Raw genomic sequence first — 11,660 nt, 5'->3', positions numbered from 1 at the left:
AGGAGGAGGGGAGGAGGAGGGGGAGGAGGAGGAGGGGAGGGGAAGGAGGAGGAGGGGAGGAGAGGGAGGAGGGGAGGAGGGGGAGGGGGATGAGGGGGAGGAGGAGGAGGGGGAGGAGAGGGAGGGGAAGGAGGAGGAGGGGGCCCTGCAAGGTCAGGGTGAGGGGCCCCCAGGAGGACAGAGCCTTCGTCCTTTGTCTGGAAGCACAGACCCCTCCCCCTCACGACCCTGGCCCCCAGCAGCCGGCCGAGCCCCTCACCCGTCCTTGGAGAGCTGGTATCGGAAGAAGTCATTGGCTGCCAGCTTGATGGCCTTCTCGGGGGTGACGAGGGTCAGGTTCACGGCGGCTCCTGTGTGGTACACGGGGGAGCACAGACAGGTCAGTGGCCTGGGCTGGGGAGGCTCTCCACCAGCACTCGCCTCCCAGTTGACAAAGCCCGCCCCCCGTCACTCCTGGGCTGCGTCCTGCCCTCTCGCTCACATCTGTGCCTGGCAGGGGCGGGACCGGCGGGCCAGGCAGTGCCTTCTCCGGGCTTTCTGCTCAGCCTCCCCCGTAACCCTCCCAGTCCAGTGGGCGGCCTCCCTGAGGGACACCTCCCCTGGGCTACAGACGTGCTCGCGTTGGGGTTCTGGGTAAGGCCACGTCCGGCCTGGCGCGGGTCAGAGCTGGGGAGGCAGTGGCGAGCCCCTCTCAGCGGCGAGGACTCAGGGCTGCACAGCATCTGGGCAAATCCAGGCTTGGAGATTGTCTCCTAAGCTGCTTTGCAGTAACGACCCCATCCCTCCCAATCTCCTGGCACAGACAGGGTCCCACCTGTCCCGGGAGGCAGGGGAGGGGGCTGCGGCCACTGTGGTAGAGACAGTGTCCTGCCATGCTGTGCACTGGTAGTGAGTGGGGGACGGGGCTGAGAACTGCTGTGCCCCAGAGATCCCACCCCCCGTCCTCCCAGCACCCAGGGCCCGGCTGATGACCCCCGGTGCAAGTGCAGCAGCCCCCACGGGACAGGTCCACACTGTCACACCCGGCACAGGTACGCTGCCCTGCCCTGGCTTCCCACCTGCCTCCCCGTCGCTACGGTAGGACCCCTCTGGGGCTGCAGGAGGGTGCTACCCAGGCCTGCCCCGTCCCAGCCTCACCGCGGTACATCCCGAAGTAGCCCTCTGAGCGGATGGTCTTGATGAGGCAGTCAGACCTACAGCCCGGCGGGGGGGGGGGAGTGAGCAGGGGATCAGTCTGGCATCCAGCAACGGCCCCAGCCCTGACCCAGGGAGGCGCTCCCCCAGCCTGCCCCCCTCAGTTTCCCCTTTGGTTTAACGGGATGGGGGGATACAGGCGCCGAGCGCAGAAGTCTGCCCCACACCCATGGCTCCACGCCTGCTACCCGCCCCCCCGCAGGCTCACATGCTGGTGTACAGGCGCTGGCCATTCTGCTGGTTCTGCAGCCTCGTCTTGGCCAGGTCGATGGGGAACACGCAGGTGACCCCGATCAGCCCAGCGATGCCGCCATTGATGAGCTTGGCTGGCAGACTGCGTGGGCGGAGGGAGTGTCAGGACGACCTCCTGGGCCATAGGTCGGCGGGGAGGGGAGGACAGGGGTGGGGTGAGGCTGGGTGGGGTTCTGACCTGATCTGCTTATCGGCCATTTAACTCGGGAGCACTCAGGTAGGAGCCGCAGAGGTGGATGCCAGACAGCGGAGGTGGTGCTGGAGGAGGGGGAGGGGCGGTCCTCTACTTCCAGGGGAGCTTGAAAACCAACACTTCTGTCCTAGAAGAAAGAGGGAACTGGGATCAGCGGGGGTGGGCAGAGCCACGGCTCAGAGGCACCCCAGAGGAGTAAGCCCCCCCAGCCTCCCTCCCAGGTCTCCTGAAGGGGCACCGAGCCCTCCCCCCAGCGCCCCCTCCCAGGCTGGGGCCCTCCGCACGTCCTGGGCGCGCAGTGTGCGGCGACCCGTTGCCCCTTGGCCCCATCCCTGGGCCACCCGGCTTCCCCTCAAGGCGCCCCCACCGGCTGCGTGCTCCCAGCTGGCCTCGCTCGCTCGCTCACGTGCGCGGAGCCCTTTAAAGGGCCAGGCGCCGCTGGGGAGGCAGCAGCAGGGGACGGGGCCAACACGCCGGGCAGGGCGCCCCTAGACTGGGCTGTGACGGCCCCCATCCTTGAGCAGAGGCAGCGGGCACCTGCCCTCTTCAGGAGGGGGGTGAGAGTGCCCCAGGGTCCACTCTAGGGCTCAGCTCACAGCTGCCCGGTAGATGCCCCCACTCCCGTGGCAACTCCACGCTGGACCCCCAGACCATCCGCTCCCCTGGTGACCGGAGAAGCGCCAGCACAGCCACAGCCAGCCCTGTGCCCACCCTCCCAGGAACTTCACCCCCAGACTCACACCCAACACACCCACACACACGGAGGAACCCAGCGACCAGGACCTCTGGGAGGGGGATGGCTGACCTTCCGAGGCTCCCTGGGGCCAGTCCCCCAGCCACTCCAGGGGTGCAGAGATAAGACGCCCCTCTCCCTGGGGGCAGGGTTGGGGAGCCAGAGCCAGCCTCGGGGGCCTCCTATGCAGGGGCACAGCCATAAAAACTGGGCTGTGGGGTCCTCCCCCCCACTGTGGCCCCCTCAGAGGCCAGCTGTCACAGGCTCCCACCCGAAGCGCTGCCACCCAGGGTCACACGGCTGGCTCACACCTGTCGCCCCCCCCGAGAACTGGTGACCTTCACCTCAGCTTTCCTGGGCCGGGATGTCCCCTGCCTCCTCATCAGCCCCTCCGCCCCCCGCCGCGGTCCCGCTCACCCCAAGGTGCACCGGACCGGCTCCTCCTCCGCGACTACAGCCCGCGGGCGGGCGGAGGAGATCCAGTGGCCGAGGGCGGTGCCGGCTGCGGGGATTGGCTGTGGGGCGGGGCGGGGCGGGGCGGGCCTGAGGGGGGTGGTGACTTTCTCTTTCACTTTGGGCGGGATGAGGCTCCCTGCCCCTGTGGGAGAAGGGACCAGAAGGGGGTGTGACAGCTTCTAGGAGGCTGGGACTGGCCTCGAAGCCCCCACCAGCCCGTGGGGCAGTGGGTCAGACTCGGGCTGACCCAGCCAAGCCACGCAACCGGTTCCCAGGGACCCCAGCCCCTGACCACCGTGCCCCCAGCTGCCCCATGGGTTTCAGTCTGCAGCCTGCAGGCTGGATCTGCCTAGGGCCCCGGGACCCCAAGGATAGGGCTCTCTCTGTGCCCAGGCATGGGGGATCTGATGCCATGGGGTGGAGATGGGTCTGTGTCCACTCGTGCCTGTGGGACTTGTGGGTCTTTTTGGGGAAGGTGAACTTCAGGGAAAACTCACGCTGGAGCAGAGAAAGACATGCTTGTCTGCTGGAAAGGCCAGGGAGGGGGTGGCTGGGCCTCAGAGCCTACTGGTTGCCACCCATGGGCCTGTTCACCTGGCAGGTCCAGAGGGCATGGGAACCAGCACTCCCAGAGCCCTCTGCCCAGCCAAGCTGCACCCCCCACCACTCGCCCAGGGCCTCAGTGCCAGGACCTGCTTCTCCGTGCCCCAGCCTGCAGAGAGGAGTCTGACCTCTGCACTTCAACCTGACCCTCTCTTCCCACCCCCACCCTCCCCCACCCTCCAGGTGTAGACTGGCCACAGCCGTCTCTCTCCGCTGTCCCAGACCCTTGGGGGCAAGGTCCACATCCTGCCCTATGGGGACTGAGTGAGCCCTGCCTCCCGTCTGGGGTAAGGGACATCTGGGTGATGGGGGCCCCGGAAGTCAGACAGACTATCCAAGGTGGGGAGGGGAGCAGCTGTCCCAGGAAGACAGGCAGCCCTGGGGTCCCACATCACACTCTGCCGGCTGGAATGGGGAAGACGGTTGCAGAACTGAGAACAGTGGGGGCAGTGGGCTCTGCCGGGAGACGACTGGCAAGGGGTCCTCCGGACCCTGAATGCTCCTTTTTCTGTCCTCACTCAGTGTTCTCACACCCTGCTCATGAGACAGCTTGGAGGGCCCTCCCCTTGCGCCCCCATGTTGCCATAGAAACCTGGCAGCCCCAGCCAGGACTGAGGCCCCAGGGCTGTCAGCCCTCCCTGTACCCCCTCCGGTTCCCCGCAGCCTGGTAAACTGGGATTGCAGGCAAGGCTGTGGACACCGCAGCTCACAGGGACCACCCACAGGACGATGCTGCTGCTTCCAGGCCCTCCAGAGGTAAAATCTCCCACAAATGAAGCCGCTGAGCTCCCCCACCCCCAAAAAAGGCAATGGGGGTGAGGCTCAGAGTCTGCGACTGGCCATTTGCTCCCCATTCAATCTTCCCCAGCGCCTTCCCCCCCGGGGAGGTGCTTTCTGTCCAGCCGTCTGGAGGGGCGCCAAGCCGGTGACAAAGGCGGCGCGGGGTGGGAGTTCAGGGCTCCGCTTGGAGGCTGGCTCAACTCCCCGTCTCGCTGGAGGGGGTCCGGACGGGGCCCGGACCGCCACGCTGTCCCCCTCCAGGCGATGGCGACTCCAGCCAAGCACGTGTCCCCATACGTCCAGCAGGGCCCCACGTGTGTCCCCCCTACGGCCGGGCTTCTGTTCCTTGGCCACCGGCCCCCGTCTCCTACCCCGCGGGGACACGTGTGCGCGGGGAGCGCGCCCGGCACCGCCCGGGGCCGAGCACGGCCTCCCACACTCCAGCGGCAGCGGGTCGCAGCATCCGCCGGCGCGGGCCCCGCAGGAGCCGCCTCGTCCGGGCAGATGTCACCTCCCACAGCCGTCGTGGTGCCCCTCGCCCCCGCAGCCGGGCTACACTCGGGTGGGCGCCGCGGATGGGAGCCGCCCCGCGGGCACTCACCGCGCGCTCTGCCGCCGCCGCCGCCGCTCTCGCCTCCCCGCCGCGCCGCGCGCCCGGCTTCACCTAAGCGCGGGGGCGCGTCCGCTCGGCGCCGCGCGCGCTCCGCCCCCGGTCCTCGGCCCGCTCGCGGCCTCCGGCTCCCTCTCCTGGCCGCCGCGGCCACTGCGCCCGGCGGGCCACAGCCCAGCGCCAAGCCCTCACCCTAGGTCCCCAAGGGTCTTCCCTGCGTGTCCGGCCTCGCGCCCGTGCATGGGCCAGTGACCAGGGACTACTCCCGTCGGACCAGCGGATGGCGAGGTGCGCTGGGACGAGGTGTCCTAGGGGAGGAGCGGTGCTGGGAGGGGACTGAACTGGCCAAGCCCCCGCCCCTCACCGCCACCAAAGGGCAGATGTGCAATCCCGCACAGGGTGACTTTGTATCCATCGGGGCTGCGGCCCTTACTTTGTAGCTGGGGACCCCTGTCTCCCAGAGATCAGGACCAAGAGGAGGCGCTGGGCCGGAGACAGGCAGGAGCGAGGGCTGTGGGGAAGCCTGTGCACAGGCCCCCTCACAGCAGGGGCCAGGCCTCTGATCTGGCCTCCCCGTGCCTTCCACCTGTCTCTCCACCCAGCAAATAAACTGAGCTCTGAGACAGCAGCCAGGATGGTGCACGTTTGTTACACAAGGAGGAGAGGGTCACTGGCCCCATACCCAGGGCAAGTTTGAAAGTGGGAGCATCTAACCATTGGCCAGAGGATGTCAGGGACCAGCCCAAAGTCGGTAGGTTCTAGGTCTGGGCAGGCTCGGGGGATCGTGATGCTGAAGAGCCAGGTGGGCCGAGGTCCCCGGGGGCCAGGCTTGTGCGCTGGATGCCCTCCTGGTACTTGCGGCGGCCAAGCTCCAAGACAGCTCGCACCTCTTCGGCCACGTCCCGCCGGTCACTCTGCTCCAGGGCCTCCACGAGGAGCCCCACAGCCCCTGGCTGCCCGGCCTGGCGCTCAGCCCAGGAGAAGAGCATATGGCGGATCTGCCCATCCAGGTCGTCCCTGGGGGGACAGGGAACGGTGAGGGAGGGGCCCGGCCCAGGACCACCCTCCCAAGATGGGTTCCTTCCTCCCTGGGCCAGGGGCGGCCAGACCCTCCCTTTCCTGACTGTTTGCCCTGCCCCCACCTCCCCTGGACAGAACTTCAGCCAGCCTCCAGTAGGCAGGCCAGCAGCGGGAAGGGAGGCGCAAAAGAACGCACCGGAACTCATGCCGGATGCGCTGCAGCTCACGGTACGGCAAACCCAGGTGCAGGGCCACAGCTGGCCAGTCAGGGCCCAGGCGCCCGGCCACATTTAGCAGGTTGCTCTGTGTCAGGAACCCAGTCTCGGCGTCGCCCAGGTTCAGAGGTGCCAGGGAGAGGCCAGCCCCCTGCCCTGGGCCCTTGGATCCCCGCAGTCTCTGTGGGGAGGACGCAGTGGCAGTGAGCCCCGGCCCCGCCCCTGGCTCCAGCCCATACCCCTGGCCACCCCCTTCCCCCTTCACACACGCTCCCCCCGCCAGGCCGCACCGGCAGCTTGAGGGGCAGAGTGGCCATCCACGGGGCGTCTGCACCCCTCTTCTGCCGAGCAGCCTCCGCCTCCTCAGGTACCTCCTCTGGCACCTCTCCTCGGTAGAAGGACACCTGTGGGTGGGATGAGGTGGGCTTCAGTGCTCTGGCCTCGGCCCAGGCAGCCCGGGGGGCCCTACCCCGTTGGCCCACCTGGCCCCTCACGGCCTGAGCCCGCCGGTCCAGCGTTGTGGTCACGTACACCTCCTTCAGGTTCTTCAGGTGTGAGTAGAAGACGAAGCACACCCTGCCCTCCACACAGTCTGGACGGTCTGGGGGCAGGGGGTGGGCTCAGCAGGGACTGTGGGGGCAGACCCCAGGGTCCCTTCTCTGGGGGCAGGGGGCCTACCGGCATCCACGTTGATGCCCCTCTCGAAGGCAGCGAAGAATTTCTCACCCTCAAACATCTCCACGGTGTCTGAGGGCTCCGGGCCACGGTAGCGCTCCAGCAGCCGCCGCAGGGTGCTGTCCACCTGCAGGGGCGACCCACTGGCTGGGAGCCCAATGCCCTGACCTGGCCCCCTGGCCCCCACCCCGCCCTCCCAGCCCTCTGCCCCCGCCCCCACCTTGTTGCGAGGCAGGCACTGCAGCAGGACCTGCTCGGGGTCCCGGCGCCTCTGCAGCGCGATGAGGCTCACGCGGTGCAGCCGCAGCCGCTCCCAGGCCTTCCGCGCCAGGCCCCCCACGCAGGTCTTGGTGGTGTACCAGAGCCAGTACCTGGGAAGGCTGGGGGTGAGCGGAGTGCACAGGCCGGGGCAGGGGTGGGGGACCAAAGAGGCGGAGGGAGGGGGCACTGACCAGGAGAACTGCGTGACCTGGAAGCGAGCATACAGGTGGGTGAGCTCCAGTGCCACCTGCGCCGTGATGTCGTCCCAGGTGGCCGCGGGAGGGGCCCGGTACAGCAGGTGCAGGTGCGAGCGGTCCAGACTCAGGCCTGTGGGTGGCAGGGGGCCACAGGCTGAGGCCTCCCTGCCCGGGGCCCCCCTTCTGAGCACTGTTCCCCCCACCCCATGGCTACAAGTCCAGGAGGCCACACAGCCGCCTCTCACCTGTGACGCCGGGGGGCAGAGGCAGTTGCACGGTGACTGGCCGAAGGAAGCTTGGGGGGCCGCTCTGGGAGAGGTAGAGCAGGGGGCTGGCGGCCGCCTCAGGCTCTCCCAGCAGGGCCGGCAGTTCTCTGCTGCCCACGCGCACCACCTGGAGCAGAGGGCACCCGAGCGATCACCTCTGTGCCCAGGCACCACCCGCCACCCGTGGCAGCTGCCCTGCCCGTACCTGCATGCGGGCATGACGGGGCTCCTCAGTGGCCCCAGGGGGGAATGTGACTTTGACCCCAGGATGTCCTGAGGAGCACAGCAATGTCCCCTCTGGTGGCACCAGGCAGGCGTCAGACACAGGGCGTGAAACCACGAGGAACCAGGAGAAGTGAGGCACCTGGCAGCGAGCCCAGAGCCGCTGGGCGTGTGGGGGGCAGAGGGACAGGGTCAGGGGCCTCGCCGGACATGGGGGGGGCAGAGGGACAGGGTCAGGGGCCTCGCCGGGCATGGGCGGGGCAGAGGGACAGGGTCAGGGGCCTCGCCGGGCATGGGGGGGCAGAGGGACAGGGTCGGGGCTTTGCCGGGCATGGGGGGGACAGTTAGGCAAGGGCAGAGATGCTCCCTTCCCGGATGGGCCTGGACAGCCCTCACCTTGGGCGCCTCTTCCTCCAGGTGGGTCTCCAGGTCACTCCAGCTATTGTCACTCAGGGTCCTGACCACCACCTCACGGCAACGCCGGGCCCGGGGGGGCACAAAGAGCAGCCACAGGCCCACGTCCTGCCAGGCAAGGGTGCTGTGAGTGCCAGGGCCACGGCGGGGCCCTCCTCACCTGCCCCGACCCGCCCCGGCCGCACCTTCTGGAAGGCCACCCCGTGGGGCTGCAGCTCCAGGACACCACTGAGCAGAGAGTCGTGGGGACCCAGAGGGACGAGGCGGGGCTCTGGCAGCCACAGTCGATAGCGGATGGTAACAGGGGTAGCAGTGGCTCCCACAGGGAACTGCAGGCGGACACCACAGGCCAGGGTCACAGAGCAGCCTAGGGGGGTCACGGCGAAGCTGAGGGAGACAGGGTGGACATCGGGTCAGACGTAGCAGGGTCCCACATGTCTGAGTCTGGCGCCCTGGGCAACTCTAGGAGACCCCCACGGCACGGGCAGGTGGACAGGGTGACAGGGTGGACAGACGCTTTTGCAGCCCGGCCCCTCCTCCACACCGTACCTGTCCAGATCTGAAGTCAGCAACAGTCTGGGCATTTCTGGAACCACGGGTGTCCCTGTGGAAGGACAGATGGGCTGTTAGGATGGTGATGACACCTGCGTCCTGTCTGTGGTCTGCCCCGTCCCCACCAGTGAGCCTACCTGGAGGACTGTGGGGGCCGGGGCTAGGCCCACCCAGGGGGTTTCCTTGCAGGCGCACGAAGGGGGCATTCAGTAGCTCGGGGGGCACGTCCCGGAGCTGGTTGTCCCTCAGGTCGAGCCGGGTGAGCAGCGGGAGACGGGCCAGGCCGGCAGGTACCGAAGCCAGAAGATTGCTGTGCAGAACGAGGAGCCGTAGGGACCGCAGGCCCGCTGCAGGGGCGCCAGCTTAGGGCCCGCGGAGGCCGCACAGGGCCACCCCAGCCCTGCAGCGCCAGGCCGGGCCGCCCGCGCTTTCAGTCTCCGCCCTTTGGCTGGACAAGAGAGCTCGGGCCGGCCTGCACAGGGAGCCTCAGCAGCCAGGGAAGTGGGGGGCAAGCAAGGGCCGCGAGGGGGGCGAAGGCTCGAGGTGGCAGCCTGTGCGCGCGAGGCCCTGCGCAGGAGAGAGCGCTGTGGGACAGGGCAGGCTGGGCAGTGGCCGACGGGCCATCAGGCCCATCAGGCCCAGGGAGCCAAGGCTGCGACTCACCAAGGGAGGCAGGGAGGCCCTGCAGCCGGTTGGAGGCGAGGTTGAGCTCGGCCAGGCTGCTCAGGCCTCCGATCTCAGGGGGCAGAGCATCCAGAAGATTCTCGGAGAGATCGAGGCGCTGCAGGCTGGACAAGGACCCCAGTGCTGCGGGCAGCGTTTGCAGGCGGTTGTGGGTGGCAGCGAGGAAGGTGAGGGCGGCGAGGGCCCCCAGGGCCTCAGGCAGCTCTGAGAGGCAGTTATGAGACAGCAGGAGGGCATCCAGGCCACACAACTGCGGGACACAGGCTGGCAATGTCTCCAGGCTGTTGAAGCTCAGGTCCAGGTGGGCCAAGTGGGCTAGGCCACTCAGGCTGGCGGGCAGCGTGGCGAGGGAGCCCCGGAGGCAGGCACCCAGAGCGTCCCGATGTTGCCCACCTGGGTGGGGGAAAGGCAGACATGGCTCTCAGAGCCAGAGTCCCAGGTCCCAGCTCAGCCCTGCCAGCCAGGGAAATAGGTGCATGGAAACACAGACCTCCACCCCAACCCCGCTTAGACAGCGAGAGATGGACACAGATACTGGAGAGTCACCAGCAAATGAAGGGAGCAGCGACAGACAACGCAGGCTCGTCTCGGCTGACAGTCTCCACCCGTGACCCACCCCAGGAGAAATACCCACACTGGGGTCTGCTGGAGACCCCACTGGCAGCTGCCAGGTCCAGGAGCCCAGGCTCAGCCAGCTTCCTCTCGGGGTAAAAGGGGTCGGGTAGCGCTGTGCAGAGAACAGCGATGAGGCTGGGACCGGGGTTTGCCTTTCAGGACCAAGAAGCAGAGGCAGGAGCCAGCGATGAGGCTGGGACCAGGTGGTGCTCACCTTTGAGGACCAGGGAGCGGAGGCGTGGCAGGCTCCAGGGCAGACGGGCCAGGGTGGCCTGCAGCAGCTGAGGGTCCTCGTGGCCACTCAGCTGCAGGAACTCCACCTCCAGCAACTGACGGACCTGCTGGGCACACAGGTGCAGCAGCCGGTGGCAGCCCCTGGGGTACAGGTCCAGGCTCAGCCGGTTCCCAACCAGGAGAGGGGGTGCCCCCAGCCTTGCATCCACAGCATCTGTAGCATCTCCTGCAGCATCTTCTACAGCCGCTGTCTCGGGCTCCAGCCCCTCCGCCTCTGCAGCCATCGCCCACCGGCTGTCCTCGGGAGCCAGACATGTCCCAGCTCGCCAGGCAGGCCTGCTCAGGCAGGGCCCAGGGAGGCTGCAGAGTCAGGGGGAGGAGCGGGTAGGAGGGGGCTGGGCGTCCTCTAGCCAGAGGAAGGGGGACTCTGGCTGGGGAGAGCTCTTGAGCCAGGCCAGCTGGTCCAGAGCCCAAAGCCTAGGCTGCTGGACAGATAATCGCTGCAATGGGGCCGGGGAATAGGACTCCCCAAGGCTGGGAAGGCAGCAGGCAGGGAGACCTCTGTGTGCAGAGGGGCCTGGGGACATGCTTGAGGGAGAGGGGAAAAGTGAGGCTTCACGTCCCAAATCTGGAAACTTAACAAGGGACTCCTAGAGGTGTCAGGTCCTATTCCACCCCCCACCCCCTCTGGGTCCAGCCCCACCTCCAACCTTCACATTCCTCGGCTTTGACCAGAGGTCCCGGCTCTCATCTACCATGTGGGGCCAGTGTTCCAGGCAAGGGCCGGGTGATCGTGCCCGCGTATGTCAGAGCAGTGAGTGTGAGGGGGTTCCTAAGGACCGGACCCCACTTCCTGGCGCCTGGAGGTGGGCTCCCCGCCACTTCCAGCTCGCACCTCGGTCCGCGGAGGAGGTCGGTGCACCGCGCAGCCGCGGCCCCCACCGCTCGGGTAGGGTCCCGGGCGGGAGAGCGCGCCCTCTCCGAGCCGCCCTCCCCACGGCGCGCCCGCGGCCCGCGCGTCACCTGCTCCCGGCGGCGCGTTTCCGGGTCCCGCCGCATCGGAAGCTCGCCTCATGTCCGGCGAGGGTCCGCAGGCCGGGATCTCAGTGTCCCTCCCGCCCCGCCCGCCCGCCCTCCGCCGGTCGCCGCCCTGCTGCACTCAGCTTCCTGTAGGCCTGCGTGCCTCTGCCGTCCAGCCTTCCGTGGGAGGGCCCGCGTTGCGCGCCACCAAACCCAACCTTTGAGGTTCTCTCGGGCCCTGGGCCCGCTCAGCTCTAGGGCTGTGCATTCCCGGCCCCATGCTGAAATGAGCTAGTGCGATCTCTGGCTGCAGGGGGTATCGGGTGCTGATCGAAGCTGCTGCCCCACCCACCTCCTGCCAGAGGACAGCTCTGAGAATGGCCCCAGCCAGCCCCAAAGGCCTCCTCTCAAGCCCTGCAGAGCCTGGGCCCCAGCTGCAAAGGCCCTCCTTTTAGGGTGATCAC

At 68.1% G+C, this 11,660-nt stretch overlaps 2 protein-coding genes across 12 annotated transcripts in view; both read right to left on the bottom strand.

Annotated features, from left to right (window-relative positions):
- The window catches only part of SLC25A22 (solute carrier family 25 member 22), an 8,445-nt gene extending 3,084 nt beyond the window's left edge, over positions 1 to 5,361 (bottom strand). For 2 of the 7 annotated variants that reach the window (XR_003429490.1, XM_027090535.1), the window contains exons 1-5: positions 4,813 to 5,361; positions 1,625 to 1,766; positions 1,403 to 1,528; positions 1,138 to 1,193; positions 260 to 350 (exon numbers count right to left, since the gene is read on the bottom strand). Coding sequence is in view for 6 of the 7 variants with exons in the window: in XM_027090535.1 (XP_026946336.1) it covers positions 260 to 350; positions 1,138 to 1,193; positions 1,403 to 1,528; positions 1,625 to 1,644 (293 nt within the window). In the remaining variant the exon portion in view is untranslated. Of the gene's footprint in view, positions 1 to 259; positions 351 to 612; positions 738 to 1,137; positions 1,194 to 1,402; positions 1,529 to 1,624; positions 1,767 to 4,812 lie in introns of those variants that run through there. The other 5 variants (XM_027090536.1, XM_027090537.1, XM_027090538.1 and 2 more) reach the window with 5 other exon arrangements.
- Positions 5,362 to 5,451: 90 nt separating this feature from the next.
- On the bottom strand, positions 5,452 to 11,279 carry PIDD1 (p53-induced death domain protein 1). 5 transcript variants are annotated; one of them, XM_027090510.1, is made up of 15 exons: positions 11,200 to 11,279; positions 10,157 to 10,536; positions 9,307 to 9,720; positions 8,781 to 8,990; positions 8,641 to 8,695; positions 8,277 to 8,478; positions 8,074 to 8,199; positions 7,661 to 7,840; positions 7,435 to 7,582; positions 6,952 to 7,319; positions 6,735 to 6,858; positions 6,539 to 6,657; positions 6,347 to 6,460; positions 6,038 to 6,237; positions 5,452 to 5,838 (listed from the first exon to the last, which is right to left on the bottom strand). In XM_027090510.1, exons 2-15 carry the CDS (start codon positions 10,458 to 10,460, stop codon positions 5,580 to 5,582), a joined length of 2,823 nt encoding a protein of 940 aa, XP_026946311.1. In that variant the 5' UTR covers positions 10,461 to 10,536; positions 11,200 to 11,279; the 3' UTR covers positions 5,452 to 5,579. The 5 variants fall into 5 exon arrangements, with proteins under 5 accessions (XP_026946311.1, XP_026946314.1, XP_026946315.1 ...); XM_027090513.1 differs by lacking the exon at positions 11,200 to 11,279 and having other exon boundaries at positions 6,952 to 7,102; positions 7,184 to 7,319; positions 10,157 to 11,193; XM_027090514.1 differs by lacking the exon at positions 11,200 to 11,279 and having other exon boundaries at positions 6,783 to 6,858; positions 6,952 to 7,102; positions 7,184 to 7,319; positions 10,157 to 11,193.
- Between the last annotated feature and the right edge of the window lie 381 nt (positions 11,280 to 11,660).

This window comes from Aethalodelphis obliquidens, unplaced genomic scaffold (assembly GCF_003676395.1).
Source record: "Aethalodelphis obliquidens isolate GAN/ISIS:26980383/991018 unplaced genomic scaffold, ASM367639v1 scaffold69, whole genome shotgun sequence".
Lineage (NCBI taxonomy): Eukaryota > Metazoa > Chordata > Mammalia > Artiodactyla > Delphinidae > Aethalodelphis > Aethalodelphis obliquidens.
This window is presented reverse-complemented; position numbering and strand designations above follow the sequence as displayed.